Source organism: Lonchura striata, chromosome 7 (genome assembly GCF_050655825.1).
Source record: "Lonchura striata isolate lonStrDom1 chromosome 7, ASM5065582v1, whole genome shotgun sequence".
Lineage (NCBI taxonomy): Eukaryota > Metazoa > Chordata > Aves > Passeriformes > Estrildidae > Lonchura > Lonchura striata.
In genome coordinates, this window is record NC_140709.1 from 1,252,200 (window position 1) to 1,273,784 (window position 21,585).

Genomic DNA, 21,585 nt, shown 5'->3' on the forward strand with positions numbered 1-21,585 from the left:
TTTTCCTGCATGGAAATTCCTCTTTAAGTTTGATCCTGATGTTTTCCTGCTCCTTTTACCAAGCAGAACGAAACCTCGCCCTTTTTAAGGGGATCTTTTAAACCACCTTTTGTATTTTTGGGGTAACTGGAGGAGGAGGAGCAGGAATATTTGGGCAGGAGGCTGGAGATGAGCCCAAATCCGAGTTAGTCCGGGATATTCCAGCAATCCCTTTCCCTTTCTCCCTCCTGCTCAGTTCCCAGCAAACATCCTCTGTCATTTTCTCCACCCAGAAACGCGGGATGAATCCAGAGCCACCAGAGCAGATACAGAAAATACCGGCATTTTTAATCACCCAGAGCATTTTACAGAGATTTTTGGGAATTGCCAGGGAAATCCTGGGAAATATTTCCCCGCTTACCCGTGCTGGGATCCCGCTGCCCTGGGATTTCAGTCTCCCAAACCCTCTGGGCAGCGAGAATTCCCAAACTCCCAGCCCAGAGAGCCACAGCTGCATTTGGGGTGGCTCCCAAAGGAATGTCCCCAGCACTTTCCAGGAATGTCCCTGTCCCCACATCCCAGCAGGGAGCAGCTCCCAGCGCCAGCAGGGCCATACCCACAAAAGGACTGAACCCCCAAATTCCTGAAACTCCTGAAATTCCCAGAGGCAGAAAGGAGCTCTGGGATTCCTCCAGGAGGGGGAACACCTGGAGGCAGAGCTGGGGGTGGATCCGGGGACGGAGCTGTGCCTGTGGCCTGGTGGGGTGCTGGGAATCACGGATGTGTTGGGATGGAGGGATGGAGACTCCAAGCTCCAGAGGGATCAGCTTTGGACAGCTCCATCGCCATGGAAGGAGGGGACAGCTCCCTCCGTGCCACTCCGAGGTCCCACCAGCGTCACTCCTTCCCCTCGGCAGTCCCATGTCCCCTGTGGGAATTCCTGTTGGAATCTGCTGGAGCTCCTGCAGAAGCGCAGTCCTGGCCTGGTTTTCCCAGCACCGGATCCTGGTTTTTCCCAGCACAACCCAGGAAGTTTTGGTGATGGCAAATCCCACAGGGCATGAGAGACCACCCAAGATCCTCCAGGATATTCTTCCAGGATATTCTTCCAGGATCCTCTCCAGGAGAGCCCAGCACATCCCATCAGCTCGGGCCACAGCTCCCAGGATGGCTCCCAGTGCCACATCCCAACTTCTCCGAGGTCAGTGGCTGCCTCTGGAATCTGGAGTGACAGTGACACCTCCATATCCCAGCTTCTCCAAGGCCAGCTGCTGCCTCTGGAATCTGGAGTGACAGCAACTCCTCCATATCCAACTTCTCCAAGGTCAGACACTGTCTCTGGAATCTGGAGTGACAGTGACACCTCCATATCCCAACTTCTCCAAGGTCAGTGGTTGCCTCTGGAATCTCTGGAGTGACAGCAACACCTCCATATCCCAACTTCTCTGAGGTCAGCCAGTGCCTCTGGAATCTGGAGTGACAGCAACACCTCCATATCCCAACTTCTCTGAGGTCAGTCCCTCTGGAATCTCTGGAGTGACAGTGACACCTCCATATCCAAATTTCTCCAAGATCAGTGCCTCTGGAATCTGGAGTAACAGCAACTCTTCCATATCCAGCTTCTCCAAGGTCAGTGCCTCTGGAATCTCTGGAGTGACAGTGACACCTCCAAATCCCAACTTCTCCGAGGTCAGTGCCTCTGGAATCTGGAGTGACAGTGACACCTCCATATCCCAACTTCTCCAAGGTCAGTGCCTCTGGAATCTCTGGAGTGACAGCAACTCTTCCATATCCAGCTTCTCCAAGGTCAGTGCCTCTGGAATCTCTGGAGTGACAGTGACACCTCCATATCCCAACTTCTCTGAGGTCAGTGCCTCTGGAATCTGGAGTGACAGCAACTCCTCCATATCCAAATTTCTCCAAGGTCAGTGCCTCTGGAATCTGGAGTGACAGCGACACCTCCATATCCAACTTCCCCGCGGCCAGCCGCTGCCTCTGGAATCTGGAGCCCGCTGGCGTGGGCGCCGCAGGTCTCGGGGCGCGCGGAGGAGCCCCGGGGCCGGCGGCAGCAGGAGCCCGCGGGCGGCCGGGCCGGGGCGGCGGGAGAAGCCGGAGCAGCGGGACGAGGGCGGATTCAGGGCCCCAGGGTCGCGTTGCGCAGCAGCCACTGCTGGGCGCGGCCGCCGCCGCACTCGCGCATGGTGGGCACCAGCCGCTCCTCGGCCGACGGCTCCGCCAGGCACTGGTTGCTGTTCAGGTGCCTCAGGGTGAGCTTCTGCAAGGGAGGGGACACACAATTCCCGATGAAAGACGGCCTTCCGATGGAATTCCAGCCGGGGAATGTGATTCCCTGGCATTCCAGGCCTGGTTTGGTAACGTGGAGCACCGGGAATCTCCTGGAGCTCCAGGACATCCCCAGTGCGTCCCACCAAATTCCTGCTCCTCCCTCCGCTGAGCCAACAAAGCCCTCAGCAAAGGGAGAATAATTCCAAGGAAATCGTGAATTTCCAAGGAAATCGTGAATTTCCAAGGAAATTGTGAATTTCCAAGGTACAGCTGTTGGACAGAGGAGTTTGGTCCCCATGGCCACGGACATGTGGGATGTTTGGGAGCAGAAAAGGAATTGCTGCTGATGGGAAGGTATTTGCTCAGTATTCCATGGAAACACTCCTGTTCTCCTTCCCGGACACCCCTTCGGATCCCACATTTCCATGGGGTGGGAGAATTAGAGGGACACAAAATGAATTGGAAGGAAGAAAACACCACCTGTTCCACGGGGAGAACAAATGCCCAGAGAAATCCCGGGAAGTTAAACAGGGAATTCTGTTCTTAAATAACACCAGAGAGGCTCAGTCCCAGCTGAGCTGGGAGCGTTCTGACCACCATTCCCTGGGATTGTGCCTCCCCTCCCAGTCAGGAATTCCCAATTCCCAGTATCCCATCCATCCCCAGTCTCTCTCCAGCTCTCCTGGAGCCCTGGAAGGTCTCTGAGGATTCCCTGGATCCTTCCCTTCTCCAGGGGAACATTCCCGGGGCTCTGAGCTCTGCCTGGATCCTTCCCTTCTCCAGGGGAACATTCCCGGGGCTCTGAGCTCTGCCTGGATCCTTCCCTTCTCCAGGGGAACATTCCCGGAGCTCTGAGCTCTGCCTGGATCCTTCCCTTCTCCAGGGGAACATTCCCGGGGCTCTGAGCTCTGCCTGGATCCTTCCCTTCTCCAGGGGAACATTCCCGGGGCTCTGAGCTCTGCCTGGATCCTTCCCTTCTCCAGGGGAACATTCCCGGGGCTCTGAGCTCTGCCTGGATCCTTCCCTTCTCCAGGGGAACATTCCCGGGGCTCTGAGCTCTGCCTGGATCCTTCCCTTCTCCAGGGGAACATCCCCAGCTCTCCCAAGAACCCCGGGAATGGGGAATTCCAGGGTGGAAATCCTGCCTGCCGATCATCCCCTGGAGCAGAGCCCGATCCTATGGCAAGGGAACAAACAGGGAAAACCAGGACGGGCAGGAAAATCCTGGAGCCCTCAGGAGAGGGGAGAAAGGAGGAATTAATCCCAACATTCATCCCAAACAGCCCAGGCTGATGTCAAACCTCGGGATCTCCTCAGGGATAGAGGGGCTGGAGCTGCTTGAGGGCTTGAGCTCGCCCAGGAGGATGAATATCGATATAATATTTTTAAAAATATATAAAATAGATAAATTATAGAAAAAATAATACTAATTAATATAAAATGTAAGATTATAGATAATATTAAATAATATATTCAATAATATAATATAGATTACTATAAGTTAAATTATGTACAATATAAACAAATATAAAAATAATATAGAATACAAAGTTTAAGGGACTAAAAATAGATTAAATTATATAATCTAGAATAGTATAAAATGTGCTCTATAAAAATAATATAGCACAGAATAATATAAAATATAAATTAAAATAATATAATAATACTCTTAACTGAAGGAAATCAGGAATAATTTTCACAAGAATCTGATGCTCTCACAGCTAATAAACATAATTTCTATTCATTATTTATAATATTTCTATAATATTATATTTACTGAAAAATATAGCAGTATGTTTATTTAATAATTATATATATTATATAATATATAATTATATATTATTTATATATATTATATATAATAAATATATATGGGCATTTATGAGTGTAAATTCATATATATTATAGTTTTATATATTTTAATTTTATATAGAAATAAAAAATATAAAATGTATACACATATATATAAAATTTTAAATATATGTGTGTGTATGTATATATATATATATATATATATGTATAAAGATTTTTTCCCTGATGTTCCAACTAAACTGGTGAGAAATTCCAACAAGGAATTTGTTTTTCTTACCACCCATCCCCTTGTGCTACTCCAAGGTATAGGAAGATTTTCAGGAAAATTCGAGGAAAAAAATCTATTTAAAAAATCAAATTCCAGGAAAAATCTAGGAAAAAACTATGGAAAAATCTGTGGGAAAGCTGAACCTTTTTGAGAGAATATTTTGCAACTGGAATTAGTTTTATGTCTTGGAATAGGAATTAAATCTTCAGCTCCTGCAGACTGGAACAATCACGGTAACAGGAAGGGATCAAGGGAGTTTAATTCGTCCAAAATTAATCAAAACTAACAATAATTAAGACCAATAATTACTAGTAACTAACACTTACTAAAAGCTAAGAACTAACATTAAACATCCATTGTATCCTACAGCTATAAGATCATCTTCTGTCTTGTTTTATAGAAAAAATTGGCATGAAAAATTCTTTTAAATGATACGAAAATTCTACTAAACAATATTAGATTTTGTGAAAATTCTATTAAAGATCTACAAAAAATTCTATCAAAGTTCTACAAAAAATTCTATCAACTTTCCATGAAAATTCCACAAAAAATTCTATGAGATAATGGTATGAAAATGATAGGAAAAATTCTAGGAATGTTGTATGAAAATTCTACAGAATATCCATGAAAATGCTACAAAATATCCATGAGGATTTGATCAAAATGTTATGAATTTTTTAGGAACAATTTCATGCGAACTGTATGAAAATTGACATGAAGCGACGAAAACCGCGTGAAAAACGTCTTTCAAAAAATTCCCGCAAAACTCCCTGAAGGTCTACGGGTTCCGTGAAAAACGACCATTTCCACAGCGGCCGAAAGAAAATTTAGAGAACAAAAAATTTAAAGAACAAAAAAAATTCAAAGACCAAAAAATTCAAAGACCAAAAAATGGAAAGAACAGATGTTCTACTCCAAAAATAAAACGAGACAGAGACTCCGCCGAGCTCCTCCAGCGGAGCGGGAAGATTCCGTAGGAATTCCTTACCACGTCCTAGATTTCCTCGCAGTCCTGGCTGCCCTACAGGAAATAATCGGTGGGGCTGGAGTAAACCCTCCGGAATATTTCCCGGCGGGAGGAGTTGCGGAGGATCCAGCTCTGCCGCGCGCTCCCGTCGCACGCCTCCACCGTGGGGCCCTGCGAGCCGTCCTCCAGCCTGCCCAGCGTCAGGCATGACTGCGTGATGATGTGCAGGAACGTGCGCCTCTGGAAAAGCGGGAACGCTCGGCGGGAATAAACCGGGAACGGCCGCCGGAGAACGGGCTGGGAACGCGCCGCGGATAAGCCGGGATGGCCGGAGGGAAAGGCTCGTGGGCTGGGATCGAGTGGCGCAAAAAATCTCCTCCCGGCTCTTGGGAGCGTTCCTGGGATCCAGAGTGGATTGTTCTCCTACCCTTGGATTGCTGCAATTCCCCGCTGGAAGGATCCAAGCAGAGATGGAGTTTTTCTAGAAATATCCCAAAATCTCCTCCCTGCTCTTGAGAGCGTTCCTGGGATCCAGAGTGGATTGTTCTCCCTACCCTCGGATTGCTGCAATTCCCTGCTGGGAACATCCAGGTGGAGATGGGGTTTTCTTAGCAGAAATACCCCAAAAATTCCACCTTGCTCTTGAGAGCATTTCCATGATCCAGAGTGGATTGTGGTTCCCAATCCCATTCTCCCTACCCTCGGATTGCTGCAATTCCCTGCTGGAAAAATCCAAGCAGAGATGGAGTTTTCCCAGCAGAAATATCCCAAAATTTCCACCTTGCTCTTGAGAGTGTTCCCATGATCCAGAGTAGGTTGTTCTCCCTACCCTTGGATTGCTGCAATTCCCAGCTGGGAACATTCAGGGGGAGATGGGATTTTCCCAGCAGAAATATCCCAAAACTTCCACCTTGCTCTTGACAGCATTTCCATGATCCCAACTGGATTGTGGCTCATTGTCCCTACCCTTGAATTGCTGCTATTCTCTGCTGGGAACATCCAGGTGGAGATGGGGTTTTCCTAGAAATAACCCAAAAGTTCCACCTTGCTCTTGAGAGTATTCCCATGATGCAGAGCAATTTGTGACTCCCAGTCCCTGTCTCCCTACCCTTGGATTGCTGCAATTCCCTGCTGGAAAGATCCAAGCAGAGACGGAATTTTCCTATCAGAAATATTCCAAAACTTCTACCTTGCTCTTGAGAGCGTTCCCGTGATCCAGAGCAGGTTGTGGCTCCCAGTCCTGCCTCTCCAACCCCTCGGATTGCTGCAATTCCCCATTGGGAAGATCCAGGCAGAAGTGGGTTTTGTTCCGCACAAATATCCCAAAATTTCCTCCCTGCTCTTGAGAGCATTCCCAAGATCCCTCATGGAGTGTGGCTCCAACCCTTTGGATGGCTGTGATCCCCACTGGAAAGATCTGGGAACAGCTGGGGTTTTTCCTGCACAAACCACCCTGAACTCCACTTGGGAATTACCCAATTAAAACCAGAATTCATTAAACATTTATGAGGTGGTTTTTCTCCACAATTCCAGCTTTTCCTTTCTGGTGCCAATTCCAGGAGGGGTGAGATGAAGGGGAGCTCCCAATTCCCTAAATTCTTCCCACTGTCACCCTATCACTGAGGGCTGGAGCAGCTGGAATGCTCTTCCCACATCCCTCACCCGCTCCTTTTCCATGATTTTGGCTTGGGAATGGAAAAAGTGACGTGAGGATAAAGGAGGAACTAAAAATACCAGAGTCAAGTGTCCCTAAAATGTCACTTGGAGTCAGGGGCAGGGACAGCAGTGCTGGATCAGCATTCCCTGTTCCCTCCTGTCCGTGAACCCTTCCAGGGAAAGCAGAGCTCCATCAGTCAGGACTTGGAATTCTCCCTCTGGAAATAGGAAATACCCAAAGGTGGTGGATTCCTCACATGGGGATAAACCTGAACACCAGAATTTGAGCAGGCTTTTCCTGGTACACGATTCATGGGATGGTTTGGGATGGAAAGACATTAAATCCCATCCCAACCCCCCCTGCCATGGGCAGGGACCCCTCCCAGGCTGCTCCAGCCTGGCCTGGGACATTTCCAGGGATCCAGGGCAGCCCCAGCTGCTCTGGGAATTCCAGCCCAGCCAGGAATTCCCAATTCCCAATCTCCCAGCCATCCCCGCCCTCTGGCAGTGGGAGCCATTCCCTGGCTCCTGTCCCTCCATCCTTGTCCCCAGTCCCTCTCCAGCTCTCCTGGAGCCCTTCAGGCCCTGCCAGGGGCTCTGAGCTCTGCCTGGATCCTTCCCTTCTCCAGGGGAACATTCCCAGGGCTCTGAGCTCTGCCTGGATCCTTCCCTTCTCCAGGGGAACATTCCCGGGGCTCTGAGCTCTGCCTGGATCCTTCCCTTCTCCAGGGGAACATTCCCGGGGCTCTGAGCTCTGCCTGGATCCTTCCCTTCTTCAGGGGAACATTCCCGGGGCTCTGAGCTCTGCCTGGATCCTTCCCTTCTCCAGGGGAACATTCCCGGGGCTCTGAGCTCTGCCTGGATCCTTCCCTTCTCCAGGGGAACATTCCCGGGGCTCTGAGCTCTGCCTGGATACTTCCCTTCTCCAGGGGAACATTCCCGGGGCTCTGAGCTCTGTCTGGATCCTTCCCTTCTCCAGGGGAACATTCCCGGGGCTCTGAGCTCTGCCTGGATCCTTCCCTTCTCCAGGGGAACATTCCCGGGGCTCTGAGCTCTGCCTGGATCCTTCCCTTCTCCAGGGGAACATTCCCGGGGCTCTGAGCTCTGCCTGGATCCTTCCCTTCTCCAAGGGAACATTCCCATCTCTCCCAGGCTGGCTCAGGGACAGGAAGCTCTGGGATGTTGGAGCAGCAGCTATGGAGAAGCAGCGAGCCGGGGCACTGCTACAGGAGCTATTCCAGGGATTGGGATTTGGCACAGGGATTGCACCAGACTTACCTCAAAGTTATACTCCCATTTCCCAAAATACTGAGGGAAGGGAAGACAGAAGGAAAGCGGAGTCAGTGACCCAAGGAACATTTTTTGTGCAGCCCCTGAGCTCTCCCTGGATGGAAATTCCACATCTTTGCAGGGACACCGCGACTGGGGACGAACAGTGGCAATTATCCAGGAAAAAAACATGGAATTCTGAGCGGGAAGGGATCCACAGGGATCATTGATCCAAGCCCTGGCCCTGCCAGGTTATCCCAACAATCCCATCCTGTCCCTGGGAGCGTTGTCCAAACGCTCCTGGAGCTCTGGCAGCCTTGGAATAAACCCCGAGGGATCTGTCAGGCGTAAATCCTGCGGAATTTGTCAGGAATAAATGCTGACATCGCCATCCATCCACGAGGAATTCAGCTCCTTCCTATCAGATCTGACACATTTCCAACTTCATTTTTCCCCTGGGTCCCTTCGTGCGTGCCACGTCCCAGGATCTCATCCCTCTCCACATCCAGAGGTTTCCCCGGATGTCACAACAGGAATCACCAGGCGTGGGGGCCTGGAATTTATTCAATATTCCAATACCACAAATTAAATTAGAAAATTATGAAAATAATAGGATGAAATTGTGAAAATTCCATGAAAATCCCTCAGAGAAACCCCTTTTTAGGATTATTTCATGTCCAGCTGTGGCCCTGTTGTCCATTGCCAAGCCAGAATTCCTAAAAATTCCTAAAAACCACCCCAAATCCCTCCATGCAATGCCTGAATAAGCAAGGAAAAGAAAAATCAGTGTAATTCCACTGGAAAATCAAATTAATTAATACAAGGAATTCAGGAAATATCCTGCAATTGTTTCTCTGGTGGGGGGAAAAATATTGGAATATCACAACTGGTTGTTTTCTTGGGAAAAACGTCCTGGATGTTAGGAATGTTTGGAGGTTAATAATACACTAACAAAAATATAATAATGGCAATAATGAAATGAAAGAGAAAATGTGCAGGTGAAATCTGAATATTTCAAGGAAAATTGGCAATAAAAAGCTTTACTCTATAAATCCAAGGACAGGGAATGCACTGGGATGTTTTCCAGAACAAGCAGCCAGGCCTTGGAGATGCCATAAAAACACGGAATATTCCTGTTTTAGGAGCTCCATCTCATGGCCGAGCTGAGCTTTACACAATTCCTGGGAAATTCTGCTCAGTTTACGGGAAAAACCAGCACATTCCCTGTGTGTATTTCATTGGAAGAATTCCGGCATTCCGGGCAGGAAGGGTGGAGGTGCCCAAGGAATTCCTGGATGTGGCTGGGCTGGGGACAAGGTGGAGCTGGGGCACAGCTTGGAGCTGGGAGGGCTTTTCCAGCCTCAGGGTGGGACCAGCAGGAATTTCCCCATGGAAAGGGGCTCAGGGATTGGCACTGCCCAGGGAGGTTTGGATCCCCATCCCTGGAGGTGTCCCAGGAATTCTGGAGGTGGCACTCAGGGTGAATGGAAATCCCTGTGGGAATTAATTGTAAATTGAGATGGAAGCACGGAATGGGGCGAATCCCAGCAGGATTTCCTTGGAACTGGAACCTCTGTGTGTGTTCCAGCAGCAGGAATTTCCCCATGGAAAGGGGCTCAGGGATTGGCACTGGGAGGTTTGGAGTGCCCATCCCTGGAGGTGTCCCAGGAATTCTGGAGGTGGCACTCGGGGCTCTGGGCGGGGACAGGGTGGGCATGGGGCACTGCTGGAACTTTGGGATCTTGGAGCTCTTTTCCAGCCTCATTTCTGGGATCCTGAGCACCAGAATCCCAAGGCTTTTCCCAGAAGGGAATATCCATCAATCCCACCCCAGCAGCAGAGGTGGCCCTGCCCCAGCCTCTTCTGGCAGAGAACATTTTGTGCTCCCCCACAGCTCCAAACCCCTCACACCAACAACAGAAAAGGAGCCAGGAAAGTCCTTAAAATCCTATTTTTTGCATTTTGGGGGAAAAATTCTTCCTGGCAAGCATGCTCAGGCCTTGGCAGGGGCTGCCCAGGGAGGTTGGGGTGCCCATCCCTGGAGGTGTCCCAGGAATTCTGGAGGTGGCACTCAGGGCTCTGGGTGGGGTTCAGGCAGAGCTGATGGGGCTGGGAGGGATTTTCCAGCCTCAGGGATCCAGGGATTGTCCCAGGAGCACCCCCGGGCCCGGGATACCTCGGCATCGTACTCCCAGAGCTGGTTGCCCCTCAGGTGGTGGCACTTGAGCATGAGGACGGGGCCGTTGAGCCGCGACACGTCCAGGCACAGGTCGTCCGTGCGGATCTCCTTGTCCGCCGTGTAGGAAAACACCTGGAACACAGAGCGGGGCTGGGAAAGGGCTGGGAACCCAAACCCGGCCCTGGGAATCCCAAACTCGGCCCTGGGAACTCCAAACCTGGCCCTGGGAACCTCCACCCCAGTTCTGGGAGCGATCCCGGGCTGGCTCAGGATATGGAGCCTGTCCTCGGAGAAATCCATGGGAATTGAGGGCAAGGGAAAGGTTTTCCCCTGGAGAAATCCATGGGAATTGAAGGCAAGGTTTTCTTTGGAAAAATCCATGGAAATTCAAGGGAAAGGTTTTCCCTTGAGAAATCCATGGGAATTGAGGGCAAGGGAAAGGTTTCCCTTGGAGAAATCCATCAGAATTCAGGGGAAGGGAAAGGTTTTCCCCTGGAGAAATCCATGAAATTCAAGGGAAGGAGAAGGTTTCCCTTGGAGAAATCCATGAGAATTGAGGGGAAGGTTTTCTTTGGAAAAATCTATGGGAATTCAAGGGAAAGGGGAAAGTTTCCCTTGGAGAAATCCATGGGAATTGAGGGGAAAGGAAAGGTTTTCCCTTGGAGAAATCCATGGGAATTCAAGGGAAGGGAAAGGTTTCCCTTGGAGAAATCCATGGGAATTGAGGGGAAAGGAAAGGTTTTCCCTTGGAGAAATCCATGGGAATTCAAGGGAAGGGAAAGGTTTCCCTTGGAGAAATCCAAGGGAATTGAGGGGAAGGTCTTCCCCTGGAGAAATCCATGGGAAATTCAGGGGAAAGGAAAGGTTTTCCCTTGGAGAAATCCATGGGAATTCAGGGGAAGGTTTCCCCCAGAGAAATCCATGGGAATTGAGGGGAAGGTCTTCCCCTGGAGAAATCCATGGGAAATTCAGGGGAAAGGAAAGGTTCTCCATTGGATAAATCCATGGGAATTCAAGGGAAGGGGAAGGTTTCCCTTGGAGAAATCCATGGGAATTGAGGGGAAGGTTTTCCCCTGGAGAAATCCATGGGAATTCAGGGGAAAGGAAAGGTTTTCCAAGCCAAAAAGCAGCGAAATGAGGCCGAGCTGAGGTGAGGATGGAGGAAGTGGCAGGGGGAGGTGGCAGGAGTTGGGATGAACCTCCAGGATAAATCAGGGATGGGAACATGGATCATCCCAGCCTTTCCCACCAGGAATGTGGCCAGGAGCAGGGGTCTGGTATACCAGAGCTGCCAGGGAATTGTGACCATGGAAAATTCTACACAGAAATAATTAAAAATTCTAATTCATTAAAATAGAGTTGATTTAAAATATGCTTAAAACTCCCTTAATTAAAATTTACATCCCAAACCCCATCTGGAGCAGCTATGCTAATTTGAATATCCACTGGAATATGCAAATTTTGTTCTAATTAAGCCAGAGCCGTTGGTCACAAGCCCAAGAATTCCATCCACTTTTCTTCTCCCCTCCAAAAGAAACTCCCCAGGACCACGGATGAACTTCCATGAATATCCTGGATATTTATTTTCCCTACACACATTCAGAACAGATGGATCCATTCCATTTTTACGAATATAAATTCAAATTCCTGATCACATTTCCTAAACATCTGGAATGTTACATTTATTATTAAATGGCAGCAGGATTCTATTCAATTTATTCACTGGGATACTTTCCATGGATGCGCACCAATATTCCCCCAAAATCTGGAGCTGAAATTGAACAAAAATTGCTGAGTCCTCTTAAAATCCTCCAGCTGGAAATTGAAAATATTTTGGAATTTTCATTGATTATTTGGATATTACTTTCACACAAAATCTAAAATAGAACTGAAACAGATATTTAAAATATTCGGAAGGAATTCTTGGACAAACAGGCCACTTTCCCCTGGTTTTATTTACCTGGTTCCCTCCCATGCCGTGGCAGTTGAAAAATCCCACTTTTTCATTCTCCTTGCGGCCCATGTTGTCCAAGCACTGGTTGGTTTCAACATTCCTGATCTGGAGAAAGGAAAAAAGTGAAATATTCCTTAAAAGATTCCCTGGACCTGCCAGACTGGTGCAGAAAACTGCAATTTGTGAACAGATCACATTCCCAAATAGTCAGGGAACGGCTGGGTTGGAAGTGGCCCCAGAGCTCATCCATGGCCACCTCTCACTATTCCATGCCAAGCCATGAGGGAATTCAGGATGATTATCCCAAATCCGCCAGAATCTCCATTATTTTTCTCCCTGTTTGTCCAGAGAACAACAAAATATCCACTTGGGAAATGCACTTGGAGGTGCCGCCCACCTTTGATTGGCACCATTTTTCCTTGGATTTGAGCCCAGGAGGAGCCATCCAGAGCAGGACATAGATCATTTATGGCCTAAGGATGCTGCTCCAGCTTGGATGGATCAAATCCTGCCCAAATCTCTTCTGAAAGGAGGAAAACGTCCCAAAAATGCACTTCCAGTGCATTAAAAATTCCCCGTTTCTCTGCTGCTCCTGGGCTTTGAGGCTGCAATTCCCTTTTCCTCTTTGAGGCTGCAATTCCCTTTTCCTGCTCCACTGGAACAGCCAGGCAGGGCTTTAATTCCCAGCTCCTGCCTGAGCTGCAGTTTCCATGGGAACTGAGGCCACACTGCACAGATCAGGTGTTTCAATGGCTTTTTTCTGCCTTCCTCATCCCATTTTCCAGCCTGACAACGTGGCACAATCCCATTTTTATTTGACATTCCCTAGACAAGTCCTCTCCTTGCTGGAAACCCCCAATTTCCCTTTATTTTGGCAGGATTAAACCTGGAATCCTCCAGTGCCTTTTATTCCTGCCTACAATGGCAGATTTCAGTGGAAAATCACCTCCCTGCATGTCAAAAAAAGCCATTTGTTCCTCAGAGTGTTGTTCCAGGGTTTTTATTCCATCATCAAATCCTGTGATTGTTATTCCATCATCTCAAATCAACCCATTCCAGAGCTTTTAAAAGGCAGCATAGGAACGACTCAGTGTAATATTTTTATCCCTGAATTTGTTGAATTTCAAAGAAATTCCAGCTCTGCTGATCCCAGAACCTTGTGATTACCGGGAATGTCCCTGACCCTCAGCTCCAGGCTGGAAACACTCAGTGAACAAACATTTATTTAAAGAAAAATCCAAGAAAAGCCATTTCTAGTCTCTTTCTAAGCAACGAATGATGATGGAAGGTTCCCCTCAAGGGCTGCATATTCATCATGTCAAAATATTAATCCCAAACTTCACTCTTCCAATCTCCTGCTCCATTTGGGAGATAAATTTAGCTGGTGAACACGTGGAACAGACACTCGATTTAAAGGGAGATTTTTAAGGAGAGGGAATCTGTTTGGAACAGCAACTTCTCCTTAAAAAGGACTTACTGGTTTCCAGTTCTTACTGGTTTCCTTTATTCCTGGGTTTTCCTGCTTTCCCAGACTTCCTGCTGTGTTGTAGTTACTGGTTTCCAGTTCTTGCTTTACTTACTGGTTTGTTGTACTACTGGTTTCCTGCATGGATTGATCTCCTGCAATTCCTGGTCTGCTTTACTCCCTGGTTTCCTGCATGTATTGGTTTCCTTTAATTCCTGGTTTCCTGCTCCTGGTTTCCTGCAATTCCTGGTTTTGTGCAATTCCTGGTCTCTTTACTCCCTGGTTTCCTGCAATTCCTGGTCTGTTTACTCCCTGGTTTCCTGCAATCCCTGGTCTCTTTACTCCCTGGTTTCCTGCAATTCCTGGTCTGTTTACTCCCTGGTTTTGTGCAATTCCTGGTCTGCTTTGCTCCCTGGTTTCCTGCAATTCCTGGTTTCCTGCAATTCCTGGTCTGTTTACTCCCTGGTTTTGTGCAATTCCTGGTCTGTTTACTCCCTGGTTTCCTGCAATTCCTGGTTTCCTGCAATTCCTGGTCTGTTTTCTCCCTGGTTTCCTGCAATTCCTGGTCTGTTTTCTCCCTGGTTTCCTGCAATTCCTGGTCTCTTTACTCCCTGGTTTCCTGCAATTCCTGGTTTCCTGTAATTCCTGGTCTGTTTACTCCCTGGTTTCCTGCAATTCCTGGTTTCCTGCAATTCCTGGTCTGTTTACTCCCTGGTTTCCTGCAATTCCTGGTTTCCTGCAATTCCTGGTCTGTTTACTCCCTGGTTTCCTGCAATTCCCGGCCGCTCCCTTCCCGTGTGCCGCCGTTCCCGGGCAGGGCCGTACCTCTCCCAGGGAGTAGTAGCGCCGTGGGATCTGCGAGTCGGGGTAGACGTTCTCCAGGTACCAGGAGAAGGGTTTGCAGCCAAGCCTCTCCCGCAGGGCTTTCCTGAGGGAAACATCTCCATAATCCACCTTCACCACCCCTGCAATGGTGAGAGAAGAGCCCATCAAACATCCCTGTTTGGGGAAGATCCCAGAGCTGCTCCAGCTCCCCTGCAGGGCTTTCCTGATGGGAACGTCTCCATAATCCACCTTCACCATCCCTGCAATGGAAACATCTCCATAATCCACCTTCACCACTCCTGGAATGGAAACGTCTCCATAATCCACCTTCACCACTCCTGGAATGGAAACGTCTCCATAATCCACCTTCACCATCCCTGGAATGGAAACACCTCCATAATCCACCTTCACCATTCCTGATGGAAACATCTCCATAATCCACCTTCACCACTCCTGGAATGGAAACGTCTCCATAATCCACCTTCACCATCCCTGATGGAAACATCTCCATAATCCACCTTCACCATCCCTGCAATGGAAACATCTCCATAATCCACCTTCACCACTCCTGGAATGGAAATGTCTCCATAATCCACCTTATCCATCCCTGCAATGGAAACGTCTCCATAATCCACCTTCACCACTCCTGGAATGGAAACGTCTCCATAATCCACCTTCACCATTCCTGATGGAAACATCTCCATAATCCACCTTCACCATCCCTGGAATGGAAACACCTCCATAATCCACCTTCACCATCCCTGGAATGGAAACGTCTCCATAATCCACCTTCACCATTCCTGGAATGGAAATGTCTCCATAATCCACCTTCACCATCCCTGGAATGGAAACACCTCCATAATCCACCTTCACCATCCCTGGAATGGAAACACCTCCATAATCCACCTTCACCATCCCTGGAATGGAAACGTCTCCATAATCCACCTTCACCATTCCTGGAATGGAAACATCTCCATAATCCACCTTCACCACTCCTGGAATGGAAACGTCTCCATAATCCACCTTCACCTCCCCTGGAATGGAAACATCTCCATAATCCACCTTCACCATCCCTGGAAGGGGAAAGGGGAGGAGATCAAACAAGGAAAAGGAAAAGGAAAAGGAAAAGGAAAAGGAAAAGGAAAAGGAAAAGGAAAAGGAAAAGGAAAAGGAAAAGGAAAAGGAAAAGGAAAAGGAAAAGGAAAAGGAAAAGGAAAAGGAAAAGGAAAAGGAAAAGGAAAAGGAAAAGGAAACCAGTGGCTGTGGAGGGAGTATTTTGGGCACAGTTTGTGTTCCAGGAGAGAATCCCAATCCCACTTTTTGGCCTCCCACGCAGGCAGGAAAGAACCTTTTTTGCAGCCTGACAATTGTGAGGATTTGCTGGGATTCAGGAGGAAAATCCCTCCCAGTTTCCTCTCCCAGGACCACCTGAACCTCAGCTGGCCCCAGCTGGGACAGACCCACACGCAGCAGCTCCTGGATTCCAGATTTACCCATTTCCTTTCCTTCCTAAGAAAGGGGCTTCCTTTAATCCCATCTGAAGCACCTCCAGGATTTCCGGGATTTCTGAGGCTCTCCTGGATGATTTGGCTCATGAGCTGCTGAGCCAGGCTCATCCCAAGGAAACCTCCAATTCCTTGGTAATGTGGGGTTACACTAAACCCAAAAGGAGAGTTTTCCTCACTGCTTTTCTCCTGGTTTTTTTTTTAAATCCAGCTTGGATTTATTAAAAACTCTGGCTCCTGACTCATCTCAGCACCAATAGAGATTTTCCTGGTATCCACACAAAACCAGGAGAAGGCACCAATTAAAAATATGCTCAAAAGCCCAAATTGTAGAGCTGAGCTCTCCTCCAGCAGAATTCCATTTTCCCAGGGAACCAGATCTCTCCAGACTTTTAATTTGGGATGTAATTACGAGGTGTGCCCCTCATTATGCTGAGAAGTCTGCTTCCCACTGGGAGCAGCCCCTGGCTCCTCTCTCCCGGGATCTCGGCTGGGGAATGGAATGAATCAGCTCCCAGAGGAGTTGGGGGATGAGGCTGTGCCAGACAACAGAGCAAATCCCTTTGTCCTCCCATAGAATTATCCAGACAGCCCCATTTTCCTCATTAATAGAAAGGGAAAAGGATCAAAAAGCAGATCAAAAATATTTAGGAATACTTTTTATATTTAGGAATGTCCTATTTTTTAAAAAAAAATATTATTTCCTACTTCTTTTTATGGAGAATTTCCATGAAAATGTTAGTTTTATTTCCCTTTCTCCTCCATTTGCTCCTCAGTGCTGGGGAACAATCTCATTATATTTTACCTATTAATTAATACAGATATTAATAAATAACGTGGGAAGAGATCAGGGAATACAAAGACTATTCCCAAATTCTTCCACGTGGCTGAAATTTTGGATTATAAAATTGTCAGCGGCAGTGACCTAATTCCACCCTTTCCATGCAATCTAATTTTCTCCAGGGGTTCTCTGTTGGAATTTTGTATCAAATCCTGGGAATGTATAACTGGGAAGAGGAGAGGGCACTTCTAGGAGCACGAAATCCCAGATAATTTGGGCTCATTCCAGAATGGAAAACCAGTTTTTTCTTATGGAAATATAAGGAATAACCACACAATAAATATAAAAAGCAGGCTGGCATTTCATCCCAATTTTCCTGTTTTAAATGAACAGCTTCCTTAAAATTGATGGGACAAAATCCATAAGGGAGAGAACCATAAATATATATACATTTTACACCATTATTGGGTGCCATTAAAGTGAGCACAGACTTTTTAAAATTCAAATTTCCCAGCTTTTTGAGGGATTTCTGGGATGGATTAGGAATATTCTATGAGCACATCCTGTGCACCCACAGGAGAAGAGGGATTCCACAAGCAGAATCCCAGAGATTCCTTCCAGCTGGGATTAAGTGCTGGCTCCTGATATCTTGAATCCCTGGAAAAACCCTCAGGGAGCTCAGGGAGAATCCCTAAGGGAGCTGGGAAGGGAATGGAGAATCCCTGAGGGAGATGGGAAGGGAATGGAGAATCCCTGAGGGAGCTGGGAAGGGAATGGAGAATCCCTGAGGGAGCTGGGAAGGGAATGGAGAATCCCTGAGGGAGCTGGGAAGGGAATGGAGAATTCCTGAGGGAGCTGGGAAGGGGCTCAGCCTGGAGCCAAGGAGGATCCCCAGGGATCTTTTCCCTCTCTGGAATTCCCTGCCAGGAGGGGACAGCCGGGGGGATTTGGGATCATCCCAGGGAATGGGACAGGAGGAGAGGGAACAGCCTCAGGCTGGCCCAGGGGAGCTCAGGGTGGATTTTGGGAAATTCCTCCATGGAAAGGGTGCCCATCCCTGCAGGGATTCCAAAGTGGACGTGGCACCGGGACACGGCAGCACTGGGAACGGTTGGACTCAAAGATCTCGGAGAACCTCTCCAACCCAAACACCTCCACGACCCCTCCCATTCCCAGCTCCCCGTTTCCGGGCAGCGTTCCGCGCCGCGGGCCGATCCCAAATAAAATCCAATCCACCCCAAACGAATCGGGGCGCACCGGGAGAGATGATGTAGAAGAAATCCTTGAAGTCGTCCATCCAGACCTCGGCCAGCCGCCGGTTGTTCTTGTTGATGACGTGGCCGGTGCCCCCCGGGAAGGTGTAGGGGGTGGCCTTGCGGAAGACGTGTCCCACGTGGGAGCAGGTGACGATCTCCAGGGAACCTCCGCACTGCCAGATCTGCAACGGGAACGTGGGGAACGTGCGGGAATCCTGCCCCAAACGTCCCCCTCTGCGTCCCCACCGCAGCCGCGATCCCACGGGAAAATTCCGGGATTTGGCCCTGGGTGGCAACAAACGTGGGGTTGAAGTGGGTGGGGTTTGGGTCTCCTGGGTGAGCAGCAGATCAAATCCAGTCGGGAATGCTTGGGAGTAGTTGAATGGGAAAAAAATATTGGCTTTTTCAAGGGCACTCTGGAATTTACAGGATATTTCACCGCACAGGAATTCTATGGAAAACAGGAGCTATGAAAAGAGAGTTTTAACTGGATTTCACTGCTCTTCCCAAAAAACCCATGGAGCTCAGGCCCAGCCACATTCCAGGGAGGAATAAAAACAATTTTAACTGGATTTTTCCTGCTTTTCCCCAAAATCCACAGAGCTCAGGCCCAGCCACACTCCAGGCTCGCTCCCACTTCCATGGATAATTTCAGGGGAATTGTGAGGGTGAAGTGGGTGGGATTTGGGTCTCCTGGGTGAGCAGCAGCTCAAATCCAGTTGGGAATGCTTGGGAGGAGCTGAATGGGAAAAAAAATTGGCTTTTTAAAGGGCACCCTGGAATTTACAGGATATTTCACCACACAGGAATTCTATGGAAAACAGGAGCTATGAAAAGAGAGTTTTAACTGGATTTCACTGCTCTTCCCAAAAAATCCATGGAGCTCAGGTCCAGCCACATTCCAGGGAGGAATAAAAACAATTTTAACTGGATTTTTCCTGCTTTTCCCCAAAATCCACAGAGCTCAGGCCCAGCCACACTCCAGGCTCGCTCCCATTCCCATGGATTATTTCAGGGGAATTGTGAGGGTGAAGTGGGTGGGATTTGGGTCCCCTGGGTGAGCAGCAGCTCAAATCCAGTTGGGAATGCTTGGGAGGAGTTGCATGGGAATAAAAAGGACTTTTTAAAGGACACTCTGGAATTTACAGCACATTTCACCGCACAGGAATTCTATGGAAAACAACTAGAAAAGGAGAATTTTAAATGGATTTCCATGCTCTTCCCAAAATCCACAGAGTTCAGGCCCAGCCACACCCCAGGGAGGAATAAAGACAATTTTGACTGGATTTTTCCTGTTCTTCCCCAAAATCCATAGAGCTCAGGCCCAGCCACATGCCAAGGAGCAATAATGACAATTTTAACTGTTAGTATTTTAACTGTTAACATTTTAACAATTATTTATCTTAATTATTTCAATTCTCTATTTCTATTATTTTAGTTCCGTTTTAAAATTTCAATTATTTATTTCAAGTTTTTATTTCAGTTTTTTATTTCAATTATTTTACTTCCAGGCCCCATTAAAACAGGCCTGGAAGTAAATAATTGTAATAAAATTAAAACTTTGATTTGTAAACAATATTGTAATTTTATTACAATTATTTTAATTGTAAAGCCTGGTGTTAAATCCCTGAATTTTTGGGGAGTTTTAAACAGGAGTTCTGGTGGAATCTTGGAATTAAGGCTCCTTGACACGGACCTGAGTTCCCATGGCAACCAAGGCAGATTTAGTTAATTAGGGCTCCCTCCATTTCCAGAATTCCAGGAGAATGAGGAGGGATGGGATCTGTGGGATCAGCAGTGAAACATTCCTGTGTTCCTGCTCAGGACTCAGGGGGAGCTTCGGGATCAGGGGTGCCAAGGAATTCCAGAGGGAACACGGGAAAACCCCAAAAATACACCAGGGATGTGCCCATGGAGCAGCCTGGGATCATGGAATAACCCCAAAAAACACCATGGAATAATGCCAAATAACACCATGGAATAACCCCAAATATTTCCATGGAATAACCCCAAATAATACTATGGAATAACCCCACATAACACCATGGAATAACCCCAAATAATTCCATGGAATAACCCCAAATAATTCCATGGAAGAACCCCAAATATTCACCACGGACATGCTCGTGGAGCGATCTGGGAGTAACGGGACGTGGCAGGAAGGAGGAGACACAATTTGAGGCTCCCTCCATCCCAAATCCCAGCGTTCCCGTGCTGGTTTCCCATCCCAGCTGGCAGGAAATTCCTCCCACACCACCACTGTTAAAAACCTCTGCTCCCGGACACTTTTCCAGCCCATTTTTGGCTCTGCTTGGAGCAATCTGCTCCCTGTGCCAGCTGGGATGGGATGTGGGGGAACCAGCACCCTCTTCTAGGAAAAGGAATTTTCCCTTTTTTTTTTTAAATCCCAAACAAATCAACTTTCTTGGACACTCCCAGGGAATGTAACTGCTTCCCAAAATTTCCCATCCTGGCTAAGAATTAGGGGTTTCAGGGATCTGTTCCCTCCCAGACTATGGAATGCATCCATCCCTCGCTGTTGGGATGCTGGGGAGTCAGGGAATTCTGGAATGGTTTGGGAAGGGCTTTCAACCCCATCCAAATCCATCCAGGGACACCTTCCCTATCCCAGGCTGCTCCAGCCTGGCCTGGGACACCTCCAGGGATCCAGGGGCTTCTATGGGAATTCCAGCCCAGCCAGGAATTCCCAATTCCCAATCTCCCAGCCATCCCTGCCCCCTGGCAGTGGGAGCCATTCCCTGGCTCCTGTCCCTCCATCCTTGTCCCCAGTCCCTCTCCAGCTCTCCTGGAGCCCTTCAGGCCCTGCCAGGGGCTCTGAGCTCTGCCTGGATCCTTCCCTTCTCCAGGGGAACATTCCCGGGGCTCTGAGCTCTGCCTGGATCCTTCCCTTCTCCAGGGGAACATTCCCGGGGCTCTGAGCTCTGCCTGGATCCTTCCCTTCTCCAGGGGAACATTCCCGGGGCTCTGAGCTCTGCCTGGATCCTTCCCTTCTCCAGGGGAACATTCCCGGGGCTCTGAGCTCTGCCTGGATCCTTCCCTTCTCCAGGGGAACATTCCCGGGGCTCTGAGCTCTGCCTGGATCCTTCCCTTCTCCAGGGGAACATTCCCAGCTCTCCCAGCCTGGCTCCAGAGCCAAGATCCTAATTAAAGGATTTAACCCTTCCTGCTCCCTACCTTTTCCCATCACAATTCCCACAAGAGCCAAGCAGGATCAGAACAACTCCAGTGTCCCATCCCTGAAGAAATCCCCCTTTTCCCTGTCCTCTCTGCACTTCCAGCTGTGCCAGGAATCCCAAGTAAACCCCATCCTACCCTGCTCAGAGCTCACATTCCCTTTTCCAGCCCTGCCTGGATTATCCTAA

General features: G+C 48.4%; 1 protein-coding gene across 6 annotated transcripts in view; it reads right to left on the bottom strand.

Annotated features, from left to right (window-relative positions):
• Window positions 1-306: 306 nt before the first annotated feature.
• GALNT13 (polypeptide N-acetylgalactosaminyltransferase 13) overlaps window positions 307-21,585 on the bottom strand; it is a 49,521-nt gene continuing 28,242 nt past the window's right edge. For 2 of the 6 annotated variants that reach the window (XM_085584072.1, XM_085584073.1), the window contains exons 9-13: window positions 18,204-18,384; window positions 14,661-14,800; window positions 12,377-12,475; window positions 10,414-10,548; window positions 1,310-2,254 (exon numbers count right to left, since the gene is read on the bottom strand). In XM_085584072.1, coding sequence (XP_085440198.1) covers window positions 2,114-2,254; window positions 10,414-10,548; window positions 12,377-12,475; window positions 14,661-14,800; window positions 18,204-18,384 — 696 coding nt within the window. In that variant the 3' untranslated portion in view covers window positions 1,310-2,113. Of the gene's footprint in view, window positions 1,193-1,309; window positions 2,255-4,132; window positions 5,553-8,246; window positions 8,277-10,413; window positions 10,549-12,376; window positions 12,476-14,660; window positions 14,801-18,203; window positions 18,385-21,585 lie in introns of those variants that run through there. The other 4 variants (XR_014956435.1, XR_014956434.1, XR_014956433.1 and 1 more) reach the window with 4 other exon arrangements.